Below are 19,217 nucleotides of genomic sequence, written 5' to 3' on the forward strand. Positions count from 1 at the left end.
AAACCCAACAAATGTGTTTGATGAATAGCAATGATGACATCATTGGTACAGTGAGGGGACTGTGTGCTCAGTACCAAACTGTCAATATACTGTAAAAGACTGAAGGTACAATTATATTTCAGGAAAACTCAGCCTGAAGTGCTTTTTGCTTCAAAAGCATCTGCAGATTATGTAAATACCATCATCTTTCATACAGGATAAACCCATAGTAACACAGGAAATATTTAACCTTAAGTAGTAAAAATAAAATAGGAAAATAAGGACACAGATACAGTGTCTGATTATGTATTATCTTTGGATAGATAATAGATACAGTAGTCATTCGCAGATGTCAAACTTGCAGTTTCCCTGGCAGGCAGATAGCAATATCACCTCCATTTTATAGATACAGTTTAAGAGGGAATGAAAGTAAGTGAAGTAGCATGCCCAGGGCTGTTCAATGAGCTGATGACAGCTCATGATGATAGCTAACATTAAAAATGAAGAATAAGCTTCCAGTTCTGTACTTCAATATTTTTTTTTCTTTCCTAACTGTGACATTAGACTTGTGTGTAAAGTACATAGTTGAGCTATGTACTGAGGTCGTGGTATAACAATGCTCTTCTGCATTTTCTTGCCTAGTACTTGAGACGGGTCCATGTTCCTTCTGGATTGCAAAGGGAAACTTATATGGTTACATTCTGCTGAACTGGCTACAAAATCAGTCAACTTCCCCACCTGGGCTGTGCCTGTTATATCTCATCTCAAACTGTGGAACAATAGTCCTCTGATTAATTTGTGCTTTCTCTCAAAATAAGACTGTAGTCTTTTTTTTGCCTTTACGATTTGGTCAAGATCATGTTAACAGCAGAGAGATATGCACAGATTCCTATCAATAAATGGTTTGTTTAAAATAAATGAATGCTGTATTTTGGGCCCTGGTTCTACATTACAGTGGGCAATGAAGAAAAACAAAATACAAAAGAAAAATTGAGGGTTTTTTGGCACACACAAATGGATTTACAAAGTATGAACGGTACTGCTGTCTCGCTAATTATAAATTCACTTTAGTTCGGCAAAAAAATAGAAGAACTCATTTGACTGTAGGTGTGGAATATGCTGTAATAATTGAACTTGTTACTTTGCTGAATTGGTGATGCTAGAAGTTACTAAAGTTATCGAAGTAGGATCTTTGTTTGATGACCAATACCAAGTGTTTGTACTAAAGGGAAAATGTTAAAGGCTCCAACTTTTTCTGTGCATTTCTCACAACTGGTTTTAGTAATAGAATTTAGTGGAGTCACAATTACTTTCACGCTTTTAAAAGGTTTTTGTTTTGTGCCTAGTTTCTGTACATCTTCTGAACCTGTGCTAAAGCTCTTCTAACACATGCTGACTAGTTTGGTTTGGCAAAGTTTTGTTACGCTTGGCAGGCTTCTCTCTTGCTGCTAGAGGTTAGAGTATAGTGACATTATATACGACTACTCTGAAAACAACCACAACCCAATCTGACTCCCTAGCATCAACATAAGAGCTTATTATTATCTGGACTGATGTATTTCTTTAAGCTTCTATTTGTCACTGCAAATTTTCCTAGTGACATGAGATTTTTGACTTGGTATAGGCATCACTGCTATAAATATGCATATCTGACTGTGGGTACATTTTGATGTTTAGAAAAACATTTGAGATTCCAGTTTTACAAACAGCGTGATCTGAGCTGAAGAACAGGTTTGTCTTCTCAATTAAAGGGAGCTTTCTTCAATCAAACATAGAGTTTAGGCATTTTTTTAATACATTAATCCTCGAGGCACAAATATATGTTCATATTAGTGTGGTGACTTGATGGCTTAACTGTGAGACTTGAATAAAATGCAGCTGACCCTAACTTTTTTTTTTAAGATTCCTTCTGCTGTCACAGCAAGGAAGTAGGCTGTTTTTGAGAGAGGTCTTGTATGAGAGTCAGATGCTGGTCTGCTTCAGAACTGTTGCCCTGTCATTTTGTAGAGAGTCCTATGGTGCAGTCTTTACTCTTTAATAATAATTATTTTTATCATCTCATGTATCTCACTAGCTTTATCGTGGACTCAGTAATCAAAGTTATACTATATAGGATAGTTAGTGCAAATGGCCTAGAAAGGTGACTAAGTAACGTCTTCATCTCTTGGCATCACAAGAGAAAATACTCACAAATCAGGTGAAGACAAAGACTCTTACAAAGAGATTGATAGAAGATGGCATAGATAAGTGAAAAGCTATTTGACCTTTGCTGTATATGTCACCAGCATGAAGGCTGCAGACTGAATGTGGAGGAAATATTTGAACTGGTGAGTGTAAGGTTGGTGAGCCAGTATAAGTAAAAATATATGCAGCATTTTTGTGGCTAATACAGCGAGCTCAGGAACAGGCAGCAAACTCAGGGGAGGTCACATATTTGGACTAGCGAGGGCTGCTTTTAAAATGGTACTTTGTACACATGTCAGGAAAGCTGAAGGTGAAATGGCCAGATGAAGACTGAGGTGTGTAAAAGAATAAAGAAAGAATTGCTGTAGGTGCTAGAGGTAGAGGGACAACAGGATTTTATGTAGTAGGCTGTATAAGTAAAAATCTGTAAATGTAATTAAGCAGCAAGGCTGGATACCAGAAGAGGGGAAGGTAAGGAAAACCTGGAAAGCAATTAAATGCAGTTTTGGAAGAGAATAGTGACAAAATACTTCTAACTATATGATGATGATTTGGAAAATAATGAAAATGTAGTGAAAAAGTAGGGACAAAAATGAAAGCTGTATTGGCAGATTATAACATAAGTATTAGAAAATGCTCTTCAGATGCTTATTCCAAGGCCACCTGGAAAGGTACAGTTAATACAGTTCAAAAAGGTGTTGTGAAAGATGATATCAGGCTAGATTTCAGCTATTGCTTAAGTGTTCCTCCTCTTCAGTCTAGGCAAAAAGTGGAAGTCATGTAAGTGTTTGGATTTTCAGAAAGCCCTGACATATCTATATGACTTAATAAATAATTGTCTAAATTATATTTAGGGTGTTTTTAATAATAAAGAACTTTGTAGCTAAGCAGCAAGCCAAAAATTAAAACCATTAGTTTTTGCAGGATATTTCTCGTGTGAACTCAGTACAGCATTTGTATAGCGACTAGTTCTTTTGAATGTGAGCCCTGCCTAATCACTGTTATGATATTTCCTTCAAATATTACTATTTCTGTACCTGGATCCATGGCTTCCTCTGCTTCTCACTTTCTTCTAAAGGAAGGAGTAAGTTCTGGGATCAGAACACGGTTTGGAGACATGGTGGGCAGGCAGGCCATGCAGCTAGCCATAGCCAGGTCAAAGTACTTACAAAGTACTTTGATCCTAGAAGAATCAGAGTGCAAAGGGACAGTTTAACTGCCTGCCAGCAATAAAACAGGGAGGCAATATCTAGTTACTGTGACCTCGGAGATGGAGACACATAGGTAAGCAGAATGAGAAGTCAGAAGCGTGTGCAAAGCAGCATGGGAAAGCAGCTGTAGGATTGTCAGAATATTTCTAAGCAGAGACATGATCATCCAGACATCGCTGAAAGGTTACTTGCTCTGATATGCAAGGAACCCTAATTAATAATAATGTCAACAGCTTTGAAAGCTTTGCAGCAATCTGCAAGTTGCATCAGTGTAAGGTTTGAATTGCATGAGTGAATCCCTGTTTATGTTGAGTATACAGGCATATGCCCGAGGCAAACTGCCTTGTAAACAAATATTAAATTGGATCAGCAATATTTCCAAAATATTCACTGGTTTTCCTTGGGATCGGTCAGGTGGTTGAAACATCATTTTCATGCTTTTATTACACAGAGGTGGCCTGAAAGGAGATGAAAGATTAAAACTAAACAGTTTGGCAGGGTTTTGGCAAGGGATGCCAAAATAGACCCAAATTTTGTCTAGGGTATGACTGACAGGTAAGTAGGCACAGAGGGTAGTGTAACTGATAGCTCCTATGTAGATGATCTGGAGCTTGACCGAGACCTTAAAGATAGGACCTGTCTGTTCCCTGCTGGCAGTCCATTCTTGTCGCGGAAATACTGTTTGCCAGCAGTGCTTCAGAGGAGAGAACGCAATTAACCTTATGTGTATTCCAAGTGATTAGCATTGTGTTCCATAATATATAAACTGGTATTTGAATTTATGCATAATATTGGGTATTGTCCTCTTAAGAAGATGCCCCCCCCCCCCCTTCCAGTTCTGCTTCTTCCTCCTTGCTTAAAGGGTAGCTAGCAAGAGAGGAAGAGTTCCTGTTTTCCCACCTCTCCTGTGGTTTGATTAGGTAATTTGCAGTTCTGTTAGATTTGGCAGGAATACATCCTCCAACATCAGAACAGTATATGGAAGTTCAAATGAAATTGCTGCTCTTACCTTACAGTGTCCCTTTAAGTGAAACAAAGTGTAGCACAGTGTTGAGTGCTGTTTAGAAACCAGTTATATGGACAGAATATGCTATATATGCTAGAAGTCTGAGCTATTTCAAAGCATGGGGAAAATTATGTTATAAAGCAAACAAAACCCCTCCACAGAACCTTGTTCAGTCTGTCAAGACTGAAAAGACTGCAGAATATCCTTCTGAAATGGAGGATGAAAAATTTTGTCCTTGCAAAAGCGGCTCAATTTTCATTGGATGTGGAGTTAGTACTGTGGACAATCAGACCTTTGAGAAGCAGTTGCTAACCACTTCTTCTTGTGTAGACCTGAAAATCCAGGAAGCATGCAGGACACACTGCCCCAAAAACTTATCCACCCTCTTTTCTGAGGTTTCCCTAGCTCAAGAAGAGTGGTCAGAACAAGGAAAAGGCAAAGAACAAGGAAGAAGGTCCTATGATAGATTCTACTTTTACCTCAGAGTTGAGGGAAAAGGGCTTGAAACTTTGTCACAGAACTGAGTGAATTATAGAAATGGGCAGGAAATTAAGAGGTAGCTAGCAGAGTTAATGAGAAGGCAAATACTGTTTAAGACCACACTCCATCCAAGTTCCGGCTCACCTTCTACCTCTATTCATTCCATGTTGGCAGACTGTGAAGCTTCTGGGCTAGTGGAAAGCTGATTTTTGAGGAGGTTCTGTTGAGAGCACCTCTTTGACTGTAGGAGTTAAGTTCCTTCAATATTTTTTCCCATTCCCTGCAAACCCAAAATTACTCCACCACAACACCCAAGATTCCTAACCCTTCTCCCAGAGGAAGTGTGCTGGTTTAGCTGCTGTGTATAGATTCAAAGCTTTTAAATTGTCCTTTTTTTCTTAATTTAAACTTGCTTCGTTGCAACAAATCTTCCTTTCTTAAGTCTATGAAAGCATTTTTAAAATTTTTTTGTTCCTCAGCCAAAGCATTACTGATAATAAAACTAATGTATAACTAAAATGTATGTTTTAAAAGTCTGTATATAGACATTGAACTGTCCAGTTTAGCTTGTTCATTCAAATTGGCTGGGTATGCAAATGCTATGTAAAATTAAAAATTAATGAAAGTGCACAATGGACACAAGAAACCTGACAAGTAACAATAAACCTCATCAACTTAACATGCAATCATCCCGCTTAAAACCAGTAAGCATGCCAAACAGGCAAGACAGGTTGTATGGAGAAGGATTCTAGATTATCTTGTTATAATGCACAAAAGCTGTAGTTTGACCAGTTTTATTTTAAAGCCAGTATTGCCACTGAAAGGAGGAGTCCCATGCTTATGAACTTGCTATTGGTTTCTGCTCTCAGTGCTGGTTTCTATATCCTTCTCCACCTTCTTTCTGTGATCCTTCTTGCACTGGGATTACTGGGTGACTGTGGGTGAGGCATCTGATGAGCTTGTGTGCGTGGGCAGGGTGGGAAGCAGGAGAAAAAGCATCTGTGGGCTATTTTTCTATCCACTCAGTCCCTCGATGTTTACCGCACTTAACTGCGATTTTTCTGGTGCTATCCTATACTTCAAACTAGGATGGGAATAGGCAACTCAGAAGCATTAAGCCAGGCACACATCTGAAACAGGACACCCTTTCCTCCTAGTACATCCCTGTGCTGAATTCATGGCGCTTTGTCTAGGTGAGAGTGTTTAGCTGAAGTACGCGCCCTGTTCTTGAAGATACGGTGTGCAAATACGGCTTGAAAATGGGTATCACTTGCTACCTCAGACCTACCAGTGAGCCTCACCTCCAAAAAGCACACCCAGCTTTCTCCTTGCATCTGCTTGTCATGAGTTCAGCTGTTCTTTCTGTAACTCATACATCACAGCTAAAGAAGCCTTTTATTGGAAAAGATGAGCAGAGTCTTCTGGAATAAAAGGAAGCAGGCTACCATTGTTTAAAATACAGGTAGTTTGTATGTACCTACATCACAATGTAGATTTCTGTTTTAAATTAGAAAACTTATGAAAGTCTTAAATTCTTGCATCACAGACTTTTCTAAACTTTTTCTAATCTCTGTAAACATGAATAAATTTGCCATGGTGGTAATTCAGTGCTTTGAGAAGTACACATTTTCTTTCTGAGCTGCAGGTACTGATGTAGGAAGAAAATGGGACACAATTCCCATGAATACTACTGATATGCATGTGGGAATGCTCAACTGTGAGGAAATTCTAAGGCTTTTCAAGTCTTGCACTATTGTGACAACTTTCTGATAGTAGCACACATCTATGTAACATTGGTCTGTTTGCTGATGACAAATAGGCTAGTTTGAGAGTATCAAATTAGAAATAGCCAGAGTCATGCATTTCTGACTGGGGAAGGTAACTGAATGGTGAGCTGGTTCTGTGCAGTAGCTAGAGAAATCCTCTTTTTCATGCTGACACTTTGCAGACACTACTAACATCCTAGACTAGGTGATACTGTGTCTCTGCTTTGCAGCAGGCATTGGTATGAAAGCTTTCTCTCCACTGAATGTATAAGCTGGTTCGTGGTCTTGGTTCAGAAATAAACATTGGATGCCTCTGAAATGTGCCCTGTAGTTGTAACCAACAGGTCCTTTCATAACGTGTTCTATGGAGCAATGACACCAGTCACTGCAGTGGGAAAAGAGGAGGGATATGGGTGGAACAAAGGTGAATTTCATAGGTCTTGGAGTAGGAAATCTTCCCTGGACAAATAAGTGTCTTTCTTCACTTGTACTAAGAAGCTGATAATTTTTTTTTTCAACTTCTCAAGCTTTCTGTCATCACCAGTTGCAAGAGAAGAGCAAAATACCTTTTCAAAACACTTGGATAGTACGCCGCCTATAGAAAGTCATCTGTGTGATAAAGACTATAGAAATCAGAGTACAGATCAAGTGGTTTGTCATGAAGGATCTCTAAGTTGTACTACAATATTACCATTTTTTCAGTCTTGCATTTCATATCCTTACCATTTTTTGCTTGTATCCTATAGGTAAGGCACAGAACTTCAGACCAGGTAATGGCTTTGAAGATGAACACACTGAACAGCAACAGAGCAAACATGCTGAAAGAGGTTCAACTCATGAATAGACTCTCACATCCAAACATCTTAAGGTATAGTGGCTTTTTTCTGAATCTTAGAGATAGGTTGTCTTTAGTAGAGCTTTCCTATTTCCAGTATTTATTTATTATAGCTTTATCTGTTGTGAATGTGTTGGGGTCAGCTTTTACTTTAATGGAAGAAGGGGAGGAGGAACAAAAGACTTGAGCAAACTGAAAATCCACATGATTTTGTGATCTGGCACTTACTAGTAACAGGTAACTTATTTCAAGGAAAAACTAGTTTTCACAGAAGTTTCTGATGAGTCAGTAAAATGATAGGAAGAGCAAAATTTGGCTTCTCTTCGTGAATTTAAATTATTGCAAATTTAACACCATTCAAATAACCTATGGTTACTAATTTTGCAGATTAACAATTCAAAGTGCCATTTTAGCATTTCCTTATTGTAGTATTGCAAGGTGGGATAAGAGGGACTGAAGAAAAGAAGCTAGAGTTGAACTAATCTGATTTATTTGCTCTTTAAAGGAAAAAGGTAGTTCTTGTTTTGCAATAGATTACTGGATACAAATACACAATGAAACATTTTGGATCTTGTTATTCCTTGAATCTTTTCAGTCTTGGTTACTCTTTTATTCTGATGTAACAGGCAATTAACATCATTAGCTGAAGCCGTAACATTAAGAAGTTTAAAGGTGTGATGACAGTTCACCAAATAACTGGTTTTCCTAAACTGCTGTTGCACAGCTGGGATCCATTTTGATAGGCAGTATAGCTCTTTCTGAAAAGTTCTGGAGACACAGTGAACTTCCAGTAACTTAATTTCCTCTTCTTCACCAGACTGTTAAATAGTACAGATATAGTACTGATTCCTAAAATCCTTTATAACCAGCTTTTCTGATCCTTGAAATCCTGGCTCAGGCTTCATCAACTGATGTGTAACAATATTATCATGTTCACTTCCTTCAGTATTTATGAGGACACATCAGAAGCATTTGGAACATTCCATTAATTCATGCCTATTTTATATTACTTTTTTCCCTTTTTTATGAACTTAGAGAATTTTTACTGATAGTAAACTTACTGGTTTTATCACAGTATATTTATTCAAGTGTTGTCGTAATCTTCCATAATTAGAATTCTTGGTCCCTTCTCTGCTCCAAGGTGAGGTGAGTTCCCAGCAACTCCTCTGGCTCTTCTGTTTGGTGGTTGTTAGGGTTGTTTTTTTTTTTTTTTAAAATGATGTCAGATATCTGGCTTTCTAGGTTTCAGGATCATTGTTTCTTATATCCATCCACCACTTCCTTTCCTTCAGAATCCTTAGATAAGCAGCATATGATTCTGGGGTGTGATACAGCTGCTTTTTTAGTAAGGTTTGTGGAAAGAATAACTTCATAGGATTGGCATTGTCAGAATCATTAAGTCAGTACACTTCATCAGTTTCTTTATCAGCTTTGTGTGGTTTGTAAATCTTATTTTAAAAAACATCTAGCTTTACAACTCTGTTCAAAATAAAGTATGTAATTTGTGCTGGGGTGAGGGAAAGTAGGAAAGGGATAGTTTAACAGGCAAAAAGCATTCAGTTGCAGCTTAATGTAACACTGCCCCCCCCGCTTGAATGGAGTTACACAGGTGTTGCTGAGAACGAAAGTTATTGTGCTCAGTTCTGAGTAATTGCTGAAATTTAAATATCTCACAATGTCTAAGAGATCATATTGATGATATACTGGTCCCCTCTGGCCTTAGAGTCTATGAATAATTTGAAGTCAGTGGTGTTGCACAGATGGTCCTAAAGGAAGAACAATAATGTATTGATTTATGCATGAAGCAGAAAAGAAATTCCATTTGGTCTCCCAGTTATTATACAGGACTGAGAGAGAAGTCTTTTTTCTGTGTGCTCAACTAAGCAGTTATGACTGAATACCTAAGAAATAAATGACTGAAATAGAAATGGTTTATCTTTGCGTAATTTGTTTTGAAGAAGAAACTACATTTGCTTTCTGAATTGCTTCATTTGAGGCTTCTTCAGAGTTGGTTCTCTGGTAGAAAATATTGCCTTTTTCTTATGTATTAGATAAGTACCCTTGCTGCAGGGAGCAAGGACATTCCTACAGAAAATGCAAATGAGAAAACTGTAGTTTTAGTTTATTTTTTTACTGAATAATGATACACAGTAAAAACTTATTTTTATCTGTAGCAGATTAACTTGGAGGTTTTGTGTGCTAGGTATGTGTCATTTTATTTTTGCTTTAAAAATCACTTACTGCAGTGTTTCCAGTCCTTTTATATCTGGGAGAAGATTTTGCCCTTTTTTAAATGTTACCTGCCTATGTGTCTATATATACCTGTATATATACACACACACACATGCAAACATCTGTATTTATGTTTCAGAAACCTATAATCATTGGTGCTTCTACTAGTGTTGTAAAAATTAATTTAGGACCTATTTCCCACTTCAGAAACATTAAATTATTATTAAATATTATTTTTGCTTTTATAGTTAAGTGGTGAGAGGTGAAAACAAGGTGTTGTCAAGTAAGAGCAGCTGGAGTAGTATTGCTGAGAGGCCATTAGGAAAATGTCAACAACAACATGTTCCTGGTGAAACATTTTCTGGGATTATTTTTGGAAATTTTAAGCTTGTATTAGTATTTAAAGGGAATGATCCACTTCCAAGAAGCCTTAACGTGTAACTTCCCCTTTCCAGGGACTATGAGCTACCTCAGTTTGCTGTTAAATGTTATTTTCTTCACTTAATTTCTGTCCGTTGAAGTTCTTCCTCTGATTACTGAGTAAGCTGTTTTGTCACTAGCATCAAGTTTATTGATTGGTCACTAGATCTCCTCCACATGCCTTGAAGGGGTACTCTGATTTTATGTAATATATAGATCTGAGCTGCTTCATCTTCTGTAAGCTCTAGGACTACCTACTTTTAACTTACATTGTAAACAAGTTACTTTCCTTAGTGCTGATCTGTTGTTTGCTAGTAAGGATACTAGTGGATTCTTAGGCTGAAATGCTGAGATCATGTTGTGCAGTGGTTAATTGGAGCAGGTAGAGGGCTGCAAGGTGCTCTGATATCAAACGGCTTGTAAAATTATGGAACTGGATATCGACCATCTTTACGGCATCCAAAATCTGCTCTCAACCTATTTCAACATGTGCAGTTCAGTCAGTTAATGTTTTAGAAAGTGAATGTCAGATTCAGAAGTGATGCGTTTATTTAGGTATATTAAAATCTTCCTTAATCTGGGTATGTAGTTATGTTTTTGAACATTCTGATGCTTTGGTACCTAAAATTTGTAATTGAATCAATGTTTTTATCCTAGAACTTTTTCCTGGTTTATATGAAGCAAGTGATATGGAAGAGAGACCTCTTACTAGCAGTGTATTTGATAGCCAAAGATCATTATTATCCTTTGGGTGATTAAAAAACCCATCCCTTTCCCAGTGCTCTAAAACACACAGCAACTTTTTACAAGCTATCAATTCCAATGTGTGCACAGTTAACTTCAAGATGTTATTGCAAAGATTCCGTATTTTTGCCATTGATTGCACTGATGTGAGCAATAAATACTGCTGACTATTTAAAACTGCTTTTGCTTCTGCACTGTCTGTATCAACTTATTTTCACAGTTCCAGATGCCTTTTGAGGTTTTTATCCTAGCTTGCAATCACCATTCTGGAGTGTGAGTTTGTCAGTAGTTGCTGACTTTCTTCTGTTTCTTAACTTGGTAGAGATTACCTGGAGGCAAGTCTGTGTTTCTACCTTAGTGACACTTTTGTACTATTTTAGGAGATGGAGTTGTGTCAAGGTGTTTCAGTTTCTCAGCTTCTAATACTTGGTGAAGTATCAATCTGGTTATTTAGGCTTTAAAAATAACTTGTGTTTCTGGGCACGGAGTGAGAGGCTAACTTGAAATATCCCCGCTCATTTCAGTATTTCTGTGCTCTAATTCTGCTGTTGGTCAGCTATGTGGATCCATCTTGATTAGAAGACTGATGTAAGTGAAGAGCTTAGTTTTCACTTACCAAGTCCTCAGTAAGTATACCATCCCCATGGTAGCATCATAAAGATCCTAGTGGTCAAATATATACATATATTTAAAAAAATTTCTAATGTGTTTTCCATCAAGAAAATGAGAAACTGCCCTCTATTAGAGGGATTATTTTGGCAAAAATGGAACCTCTTAGTCTGTTAAGGATATTTTGGAATAGAAGACTTCAGCTCTTGCATCTACGTTGGCATAAAGGTAAAAAGGAGCTTTAGAGGTTTTCTGTTTGTCTCCCTCCCTCTTGCTTCCTGTTTCAATTATCAGGTGTGATTCCAGAGGCAGAGTTAACTGTAATATAGTAACTTTTTGTTCAGTCACTGTCTGGTGATTGTAATAAACTATGTATGAAAGAGCTTCTTTTTTTTGTTTTGCCTTTTTTCCCAGGGATCAATTTAGGGACATTTTGGGAGTGGATAGGGCGCAAGCAGACTAATGGTGTTCATGGAGTGTTCTGCTCTGTTTCTACCATCACACTCATCTTCTATTTCCACCTCACTCCTGCATGCAAGCTAAACATGGAGAACTAAAATGCTTTTCTGCCTCTGATCTACACTTCTTGCCCTGGGTGTGGGATGTGCTGGCTTTATCACATCTTCTCTCAAAACAGATGGTGAGGAGTGGAAAAGTGAGCTAACGTTCTGGTTTGCACCACATGATGTTTACTATAGCCACTTCAGTACAGGCTGGCTGATACACAGCAAGATTGTAATCTCTGGGGTTAGGGAAATCTCTGGGGTTAGGGAACACAGAGGTTTGGAGCATTTCTTCACTTTCTTACTAGCTTGTGTCCCATTTAAAGCTCAATGCTGTTCAAGGCTTGGGTTAGATCTGGTACCAGCATTATGAAAGGTCTGTTCAAGGCTTGGGTTAGATCTGGTACCAGTTTTATGAAAGGTCTAATGTATGCCTGTAAATGTTTTTTACTGCTTTGCTGCTTCTCTGTATGCTGATCTGTTGCTGTAACTCTGGAGTTTCCACCCAAATCAAAGTAAGAAAATGGGGCTGGAAAGCACTCAGGAAATCTCTGTCCTTGTGTCCTAGGCTGGGAGCCTTAGAGCTGCAGCCTGAGACCCCCAATACCTTTTCATTCTGGTAATGTCTTACAGGTGTGTTTTTCTCATTTTCACAGATGTGTGCTAACACAGATCTCCTGTGCTGTCTGTTAAATTGGTGTATCTTCAATTTTGAGATAGAATTTCAGTCTTTAATATCACTACTATTTCCATGAAAAAGTATTTCTTTATTTGATCTGTACCTTGGGGACTTCATTTAAAACATTCTGTACACAGAAAACCTTAGCTCATGTCTTAAGTGTTCTCATGGGAGTGCTTGGTGGTATTGCTGTGTGTTTGGCAGTGAGTGTGCAGGCAGATTGACTCATTGATTAAATCCACCTTCTTGTCTGTGTGCACACACACACATAAATAAGCAAGCAGTGCGTGTATTACATGAACTTTTTTCAAGGAGAATTTTATTTCATCTCCTTTCAGACAAATCTAGCACCCTGTGAACCACAGTACCAGGGGTTTTTTGTGTCGTTTTCTCCTTTCAAACCTTCCTTTTTGTGAAATTACTTGTGAATGACTTTGTTATAATAGGCAGAAAGATGGCTTTTGTCTTTTAACATCCTTTGTCCTTTATTGAACAGTGTTTTAACAGAAGAGAAAAATACTTTTACTTCTCTCTGTGTAATGTGGTTATCAAAAAGGATTACTTTAGAAATGCTGTGCACAAGACAGCTGTATGTGTTGTATATAATATGAAAAGATAGAATAAATGTCTTGCATCTATGTCTGGAATCAAAATGCAAGTGTAGAAAACTTAAAATACATTTTTAATCTAGCATGGTACCTAAAACATTAAGAAGGGTCTTGATGCAGACTTAATATTCTTACTCACACTTTTCCTTCTTCAACAGTCAGTGCAATGAAATAAGTATGTGTCTTTTGACCTTGTTTCCCTTTGTGTTACTGCGCTCATATGAGAGACTTTTGCATTGGAGTTTTGTTTGTTTCTTATGTTTAATGTTATCATCAAACTGCTGAATTTTCTCATACAAGCAGTAGATTTCAGAGGGCACCAATTTATTATATTGGACTGTAGCTGCTGAGGTTTATTCACAGAACTGTCCCAGTGAAGTTCCTTTAATGGGAAGCATGTGTTCAATGTCTAGATGTCCGCAGTGGCTGTATAATCTGGATATTAGTTTTGCTTGATTTATCAAGGAGCCAAAGATTGCAGGCTGAGGCTACAGTTCTTAGTCTTGCCTTTTCTGTCCAGAATTGTCTCCCTTGCAGTCAGGCAGACCTGAAAGCAGTTTGGGTAACTGCTGTGATGGACTAGGAAATATGCAGAGTACCTTCTCTTGCTCTTGCCAATGAGGGCAGGTATTCCAGATTGATTGAGGAATAACCTGGTTTATGGAAAGAGACTCCAACATCTGAATATCACTGACATTTGTTAGAAAGCATTTTGTGGTGGAAATGTGCTGCGCTGTATTTAGTAGGGAGGACTCAAATAGCATCCTTCATATTTGCAGCTTCTGGGGAAACTTTTCCAACTACTAGTTAGGATTTTGGAAGTGCTTCAGCTTTTCTGATAAGGCCAGATCACTGTCTTGAAAATTAACTTCCTTAAATCTGCAAACACTCTCCTGTTTTGTGGATGACTGGCTCATTGAAGCTACTTCCAACTAGAAATGCTTATAGGAAGTGTAACCTTTACCCGACAAGACGTTCTGCAGAAGTTCACCTACAAGCACATTTTGGCTCTGGAGACAGTGCGTCTAGCCAACAGGAATAATCTCAGCTGTACTGCACCAGCATGTCAGCTTCCTATCCACAGAATTTGGAATCTCATCTGGGGCAATCTCAGAAATTGAAATTTTATGTTAAGTCTCGCTTGGTAATTGTATTTCCTGGTAGCAGTTGCATGTATTATCTTTTAGTGAAAAAGCTTTCCAACGCTGTTTTGCAGCAGTAATTGGCTTAACCAAGAGGCTTATTATTGCTTGATACAGCAGCTAAGAAGAAGTTTTCCAGGAATTTGGATCACTAGAGGTCTATTCTTTCAATCTATTTTCCAGAGCCTGAAAACTGAGATTCTTGACACAGTTTAAATGGTTTCAGTGTGTTGCTTGTAAACTCATTAATTCTGTCTTTATCAGTGTATCTGGTTTCTCTTTTCCTGGGTAATAACTTCTAAATATGTAGGGTTTATAAACGTATCTTCATGCCCAGCTTTTTTCCATGAGATCATGATATTGAGCTTTGTTTTTAATTTCTGATTTAAAGTTAGAAATGTATGTCTGTTTCCCAGTAGAAACCCTAAACATTTAAGAATTTTTGAACTCTTAGTAACTTGAGCCAGTGTGTCTTTTCTGCTTTAAGTCTAGGTTCACAAAGGTAATGAATATGTTTCTATTAAGACTTTCCTTGACTAAAAACAGGTTGGCAGAAAAAGTTAAGTTCTACCAGTCTCTGGGCGACAGGGATGCTTTTCCTTTCTGGTAAAGATGAGACAAATTTAATTTTGCCAGAATTCTGATGAATTCTTAATTGAATTAAAATTTTAGAATTAAGCCAAATACAGTGAATTCCTAATTTGACAGTAATGTAATACACCTTGACAAAGGAAGAGTTAATACATAATTAAAAATAACATTTTCATCTACTTAGCCTCAGTTTTTGTTGAATGAAAATAATGCAGTACTGGGTTAACCTGGTGTCATTAGCATGTCAAAAGCTGTCTAATAGTAGAACGGATATCTTGGATTTTTCTTCCATTTTTGCTTGTGAATAAAGCTATTAACACCATGCTGGATGGTTTTGGAGACTTTCAGAATGCATTAAGGAAGAAGCAGATTTCTGCTCTGGAGGAGTCTGGATTTCTTAGTCTCAGGAAGCTTAATTTGTCAACTTGTTTACAAAATTGTTCATACACAATCACTGTATGGAGCAAAACTCAGAAACAACAATGCTTTGAGTAGATGCTATACCTAAAAGAATCCTTCTCTTTCCCCTGAATACCCGGTCATGCCCTATTGTTCTTCACTGAACAAGAGAAATCGGATTTTCACTGTCTCTCAAATTAAAATCTGCGTATTTAATTTAGGGAATATTATTTGAGAGGAGACGTTTAAGTACAAGTTCTGCTGCTTCTTTGGTTATAAAAAACAGATTTCCACAGCTCAGCTTATGCAAAGGATCTTACCTATATTATTTTTCTTTGTTTGTAATTTACCAGTCAGCTGTTAGACAAGAGAACAGTGAGAATCATTCATTTCTTCAAAAGCAGCTTAGCTGAACCAGTACTACATGTGTCTTGCATCATTTTGTTCTTAAATTTGGACGTGTTTGAGGATACAAAAGGTCTTTTTCTTTCAAATTGTTCTCCACAGGATTCCCCTGTCACGTTTAATGAAATAATACATTTCTAGCCCTAGCTTGTGAAGTGGAAATTTCTGAACATTGTGGAAATGACAGACAATGGGTTTTTGCTTGTTGAGACCAAAGTCTAAATGATAAAACTGAAAACTAGTTAATCTAAAAATAACCAGTTCTTTAACTATGCAGGGAGGGCTCTAAAGTGCATACAGTTTAAGTTTTACTGAACTTTCTCATGGGAGAAGTTTACCATTAATACTAACTTGCATTTTGTCACTTTTAAGTTCAGTTTGTATGGTGGTAAAAATGAGCTTTCAGTTATTCCTCATATGTTAAATGTATGGCACATTCTCTATGCTTTCCAGAAAAATTAAGGGTGACAGACACTACTATTCACAGCAGGAGTCTGAACGTTGTGCAGTGTAGGTAACTTTTGTGGAATGTGTGTATACTGGATACTATCGAAACTTGCTTTGATCCAAGTGTTGGAAATAGGGGGTTGGGGAGGGGAAGTATACTGCATGTGTGTGCCCTCATATTCCTGAGTGGTTAGGAATGGAATAGGAAGAAACATATTTATGCTTAAGCAGCAAAATGCAGGGGGAAGTAATTTTCTATTTATGCAGACCAACAGTGGATTACTTGGCTTAAACTTCCTTAAACCAGAACTCTGATACTGTTCCTTTCTGTATAAATCATTATATGCTGGCCTTTGCTTATAGTCAAATTAGTAACTTTCCATCTTGAGTTTGAGCTCTCTCTGTGCTCTCTTGGAACTGCTAATTCAAATTATATTGTAGTGTAGACACATGATTTTGTTTTGTGCTGAGATGTTTAAATAATCAACCTTGAGGTATGCTGTATCTGTGAGGCTGAATTTTTTCTTTTTCCTTCTTTCTTGGCATATTCAGTAGTTCGTATTATCTTAGTTTCTTCAAAGGAAAAAAAATAGGGAGGGAAAAAAGCCCAAACCACTTTTCTTTTCTTGTTTCTTGTAGGTTTATGGGTGTCTGTGTGCATCAAGGACAGCTGCACGCACTTACTGAGGTAAGACTATTTCATGATATACATACTCAATATGGAACAGTTCTCGGGCCAGATTCTGTAACTGCTGTTCACCTTGAGTGCTAGTTTCTTTTACAGTGACTACTGAATTAATCACATGCTACTTGCTACGCAGTGGGAAGATTGCAGAATCAGGCCTCAGAACTGTGCTTCGCTCATAGCCCTTGTATGTCTTTTCTCATCAGACATGCTTATTAGGATGAAAAAAAAATCATAGTAGGAACATAAAATTTCACTGATAATACTCTAAATGAGAGATGTGGATTACCCTTAAGCTGCTGCTAAATATTGTTTTTTGGGTTGACATTGCATTGTATTTAAGTTTTATTTACGCTCCAGTTGTGTGTACGTTTCACAGGTGAATCAAGGATGTTTCAGCTGGGTGATACTAGTGTATTTGGTCCCTGCCACTTTCTTATATGGAATAACATCAAGATTACAGCTTAATCTGGGTCCCACAAAGAGGAATTATTCCATTGGCAATATACCCTGGCCAAGATCTAGGTATCAAATGAGAAACTGAAGTTTCTGTCCATGTGAGTCTTCCCAGCAGCTTTTACTGGGTTGTATGTTTAAACCCCCTGTAAAACTGCTCAGGAAAAACAAGAAGGGAGTATTCTCTTGTTAGGAATAGCGTTGCCTGTTTTGAGTCAAAATCAATAAAATGTTTTTCCTGCTGTTTTAGTTTGAGTACAGATTGAGGGGAAACTCATGTTTTGTAAAGTTAATGTTTCTCACTTGCTTCTATTTTGTAGGAACTGCTCAATTAAAAGATTAACCCCTTCCCACCCCTCAAAGACAAATATGTTATTAGCAATTAAAACAGGTTCCTGGCATGCTTGCCAAGAACTACTGTAAAATGAGAAGATTGGATAGCTGTATGCCAGTTATAGGGATATGTGTGGCCACAACTTTCACATGAAACTCCAAGGCAAAGATGCACATAAGTGGGCAGTGAATTTCTTTACCTTTTGGGGTGACAGTTCTGCAATTCTAGTTCTAGCTACTATTGGAGTGATGCACACTAGTTCACAGTGGCCGTATTTCTAGTGTAAGAGCAAAGATAAAGACATTTTCAGAAACTTCAAGATACAGCATGTGTGAGGCGTCCTTTGATACGAGGGACAGTTTATTTGATATTTTCCTTTTTTTTTTTTTTTTTGGGTCCCTGTGCTCAGTAGAGGAAGTGTTTCTAAGATTTGGCCTTAGATGGCTGATAAAGCCGTTCAGACATGCTTTGCTGACATTATTGCCAATTTCTTTTGGACCTCTGATCAGTTAAAACAGGGGAGGTTTCAGGCCCTTCCACTCCCTAAGCATGTCCTAGAAGAGATGGAGCTTCATAACACTTCATTGTACTAAATATTGGCAGATCTTGCTCGGTGTGGTTTTTTGGGGTTTTTTTTGTTTGTTTGTTTGTTTTTCCCCCTTTAATCCTAGTTGCTTGCCTTTTAATGTCCTTCCCTACCCAGAAAGCCAAGAAAATGAAACCAGCACAGATGCTTCCTCATGGAGAGCTAACTTTGTAGTTGCTTGCTTTGTTCAGCTATTTTTGAGTTCTTGGCAAGCAAATAAATCTAAGACAGACTTCAAAGAATAACTTTTTATAGTTATAATTCAGAATAACAGAAGAGATTCCTGAAACATCTTGAGACCAAAGAGGAAAAATTTGAGACTGAAGAAGGTTGCTGCAAAATTTTAAGAAACAGAATAGCTTTAGTGACATAAAAGTACATGTAATGGTCACTGCTTTTCTTATGTGGACCAAGGTGGACATTTAATGCCTTCAGTAGGAAAAAAACACGACTGAAGGCCATCATAAGTTGATGTTACAGGGAATCCACATGCAATTTTGTCCAATACAGTAGTTGTTCTTTAGTTTTACGGAGCTTTTAAAAGTTAAGAGCTGTGTTATGTTCCAAGTGGTGGAATTAGTTGTGTTTTCTGGCAACAGCAGTGGCATTTTTAATTTTGAAGTGTGTGTAGAGTAATAGTTGAGTTCTAAAGACTTCTGGAGGTTAGAGAAGGGGGCTGAAATGGCTAGCTGAAGGAATTTTTAGTAAGACGGACATAGTGAATCACCAGTTCAAATATAGCCTAGGAGAATAAAATCAGCCACTGTCTTGTGCCTTTTTCAGCTTGTGGTCCAAAAGGTGGTCTCCTAGCTTCCAGTGCCTGACACTACTAGCACTCGGAGAACTTCTGCCAAGGTTTCATTTCTTTAGAGATGAAACTATTGATTCAGAAGCCCATTGCTCAGTAGGTGTCTCA

At 37.7% G+C, this 19,217-nt stretch overlaps 1 protein-coding gene across 2 annotated transcripts in view; it reads left to right on the top strand.

Annotated features, from left to right (window-relative positions):
* TESK2 (testis associated actin remodelling kinase 2) overlaps positions 1 to 19,217 on the top strand; it is an 82,733-nt gene that overhangs the window by 20,774 nt on the left and 42,742 nt on the right. For both annotated transcript variants that reach the window (XM_074876178.1, XM_074876177.1), the window contains exons 3-4: positions 7,373 to 7,494; positions 16,880 to 16,928. In XM_074876178.1, the coding sequence (XP_074732279.1) occupies positions 7,373 to 7,494; positions 16,880 to 16,928 (171 nt within the window). The remainder of the gene's footprint in view (positions 1 to 7,372; positions 7,495 to 16,879; positions 16,929 to 19,217) is intronic.

The sequence above is a fragment of the Strix uralensis genome, chromosome 8, assembly GCF_047716275.1.
Source record: "Strix uralensis isolate ZFMK-TIS-50842 chromosome 8, bStrUra1, whole genome shotgun sequence".
Taxonomy (NCBI): Eukaryota; Metazoa; Chordata; class Aves; order Strigiformes; family Strigidae; genus Strix; species Strix uralensis.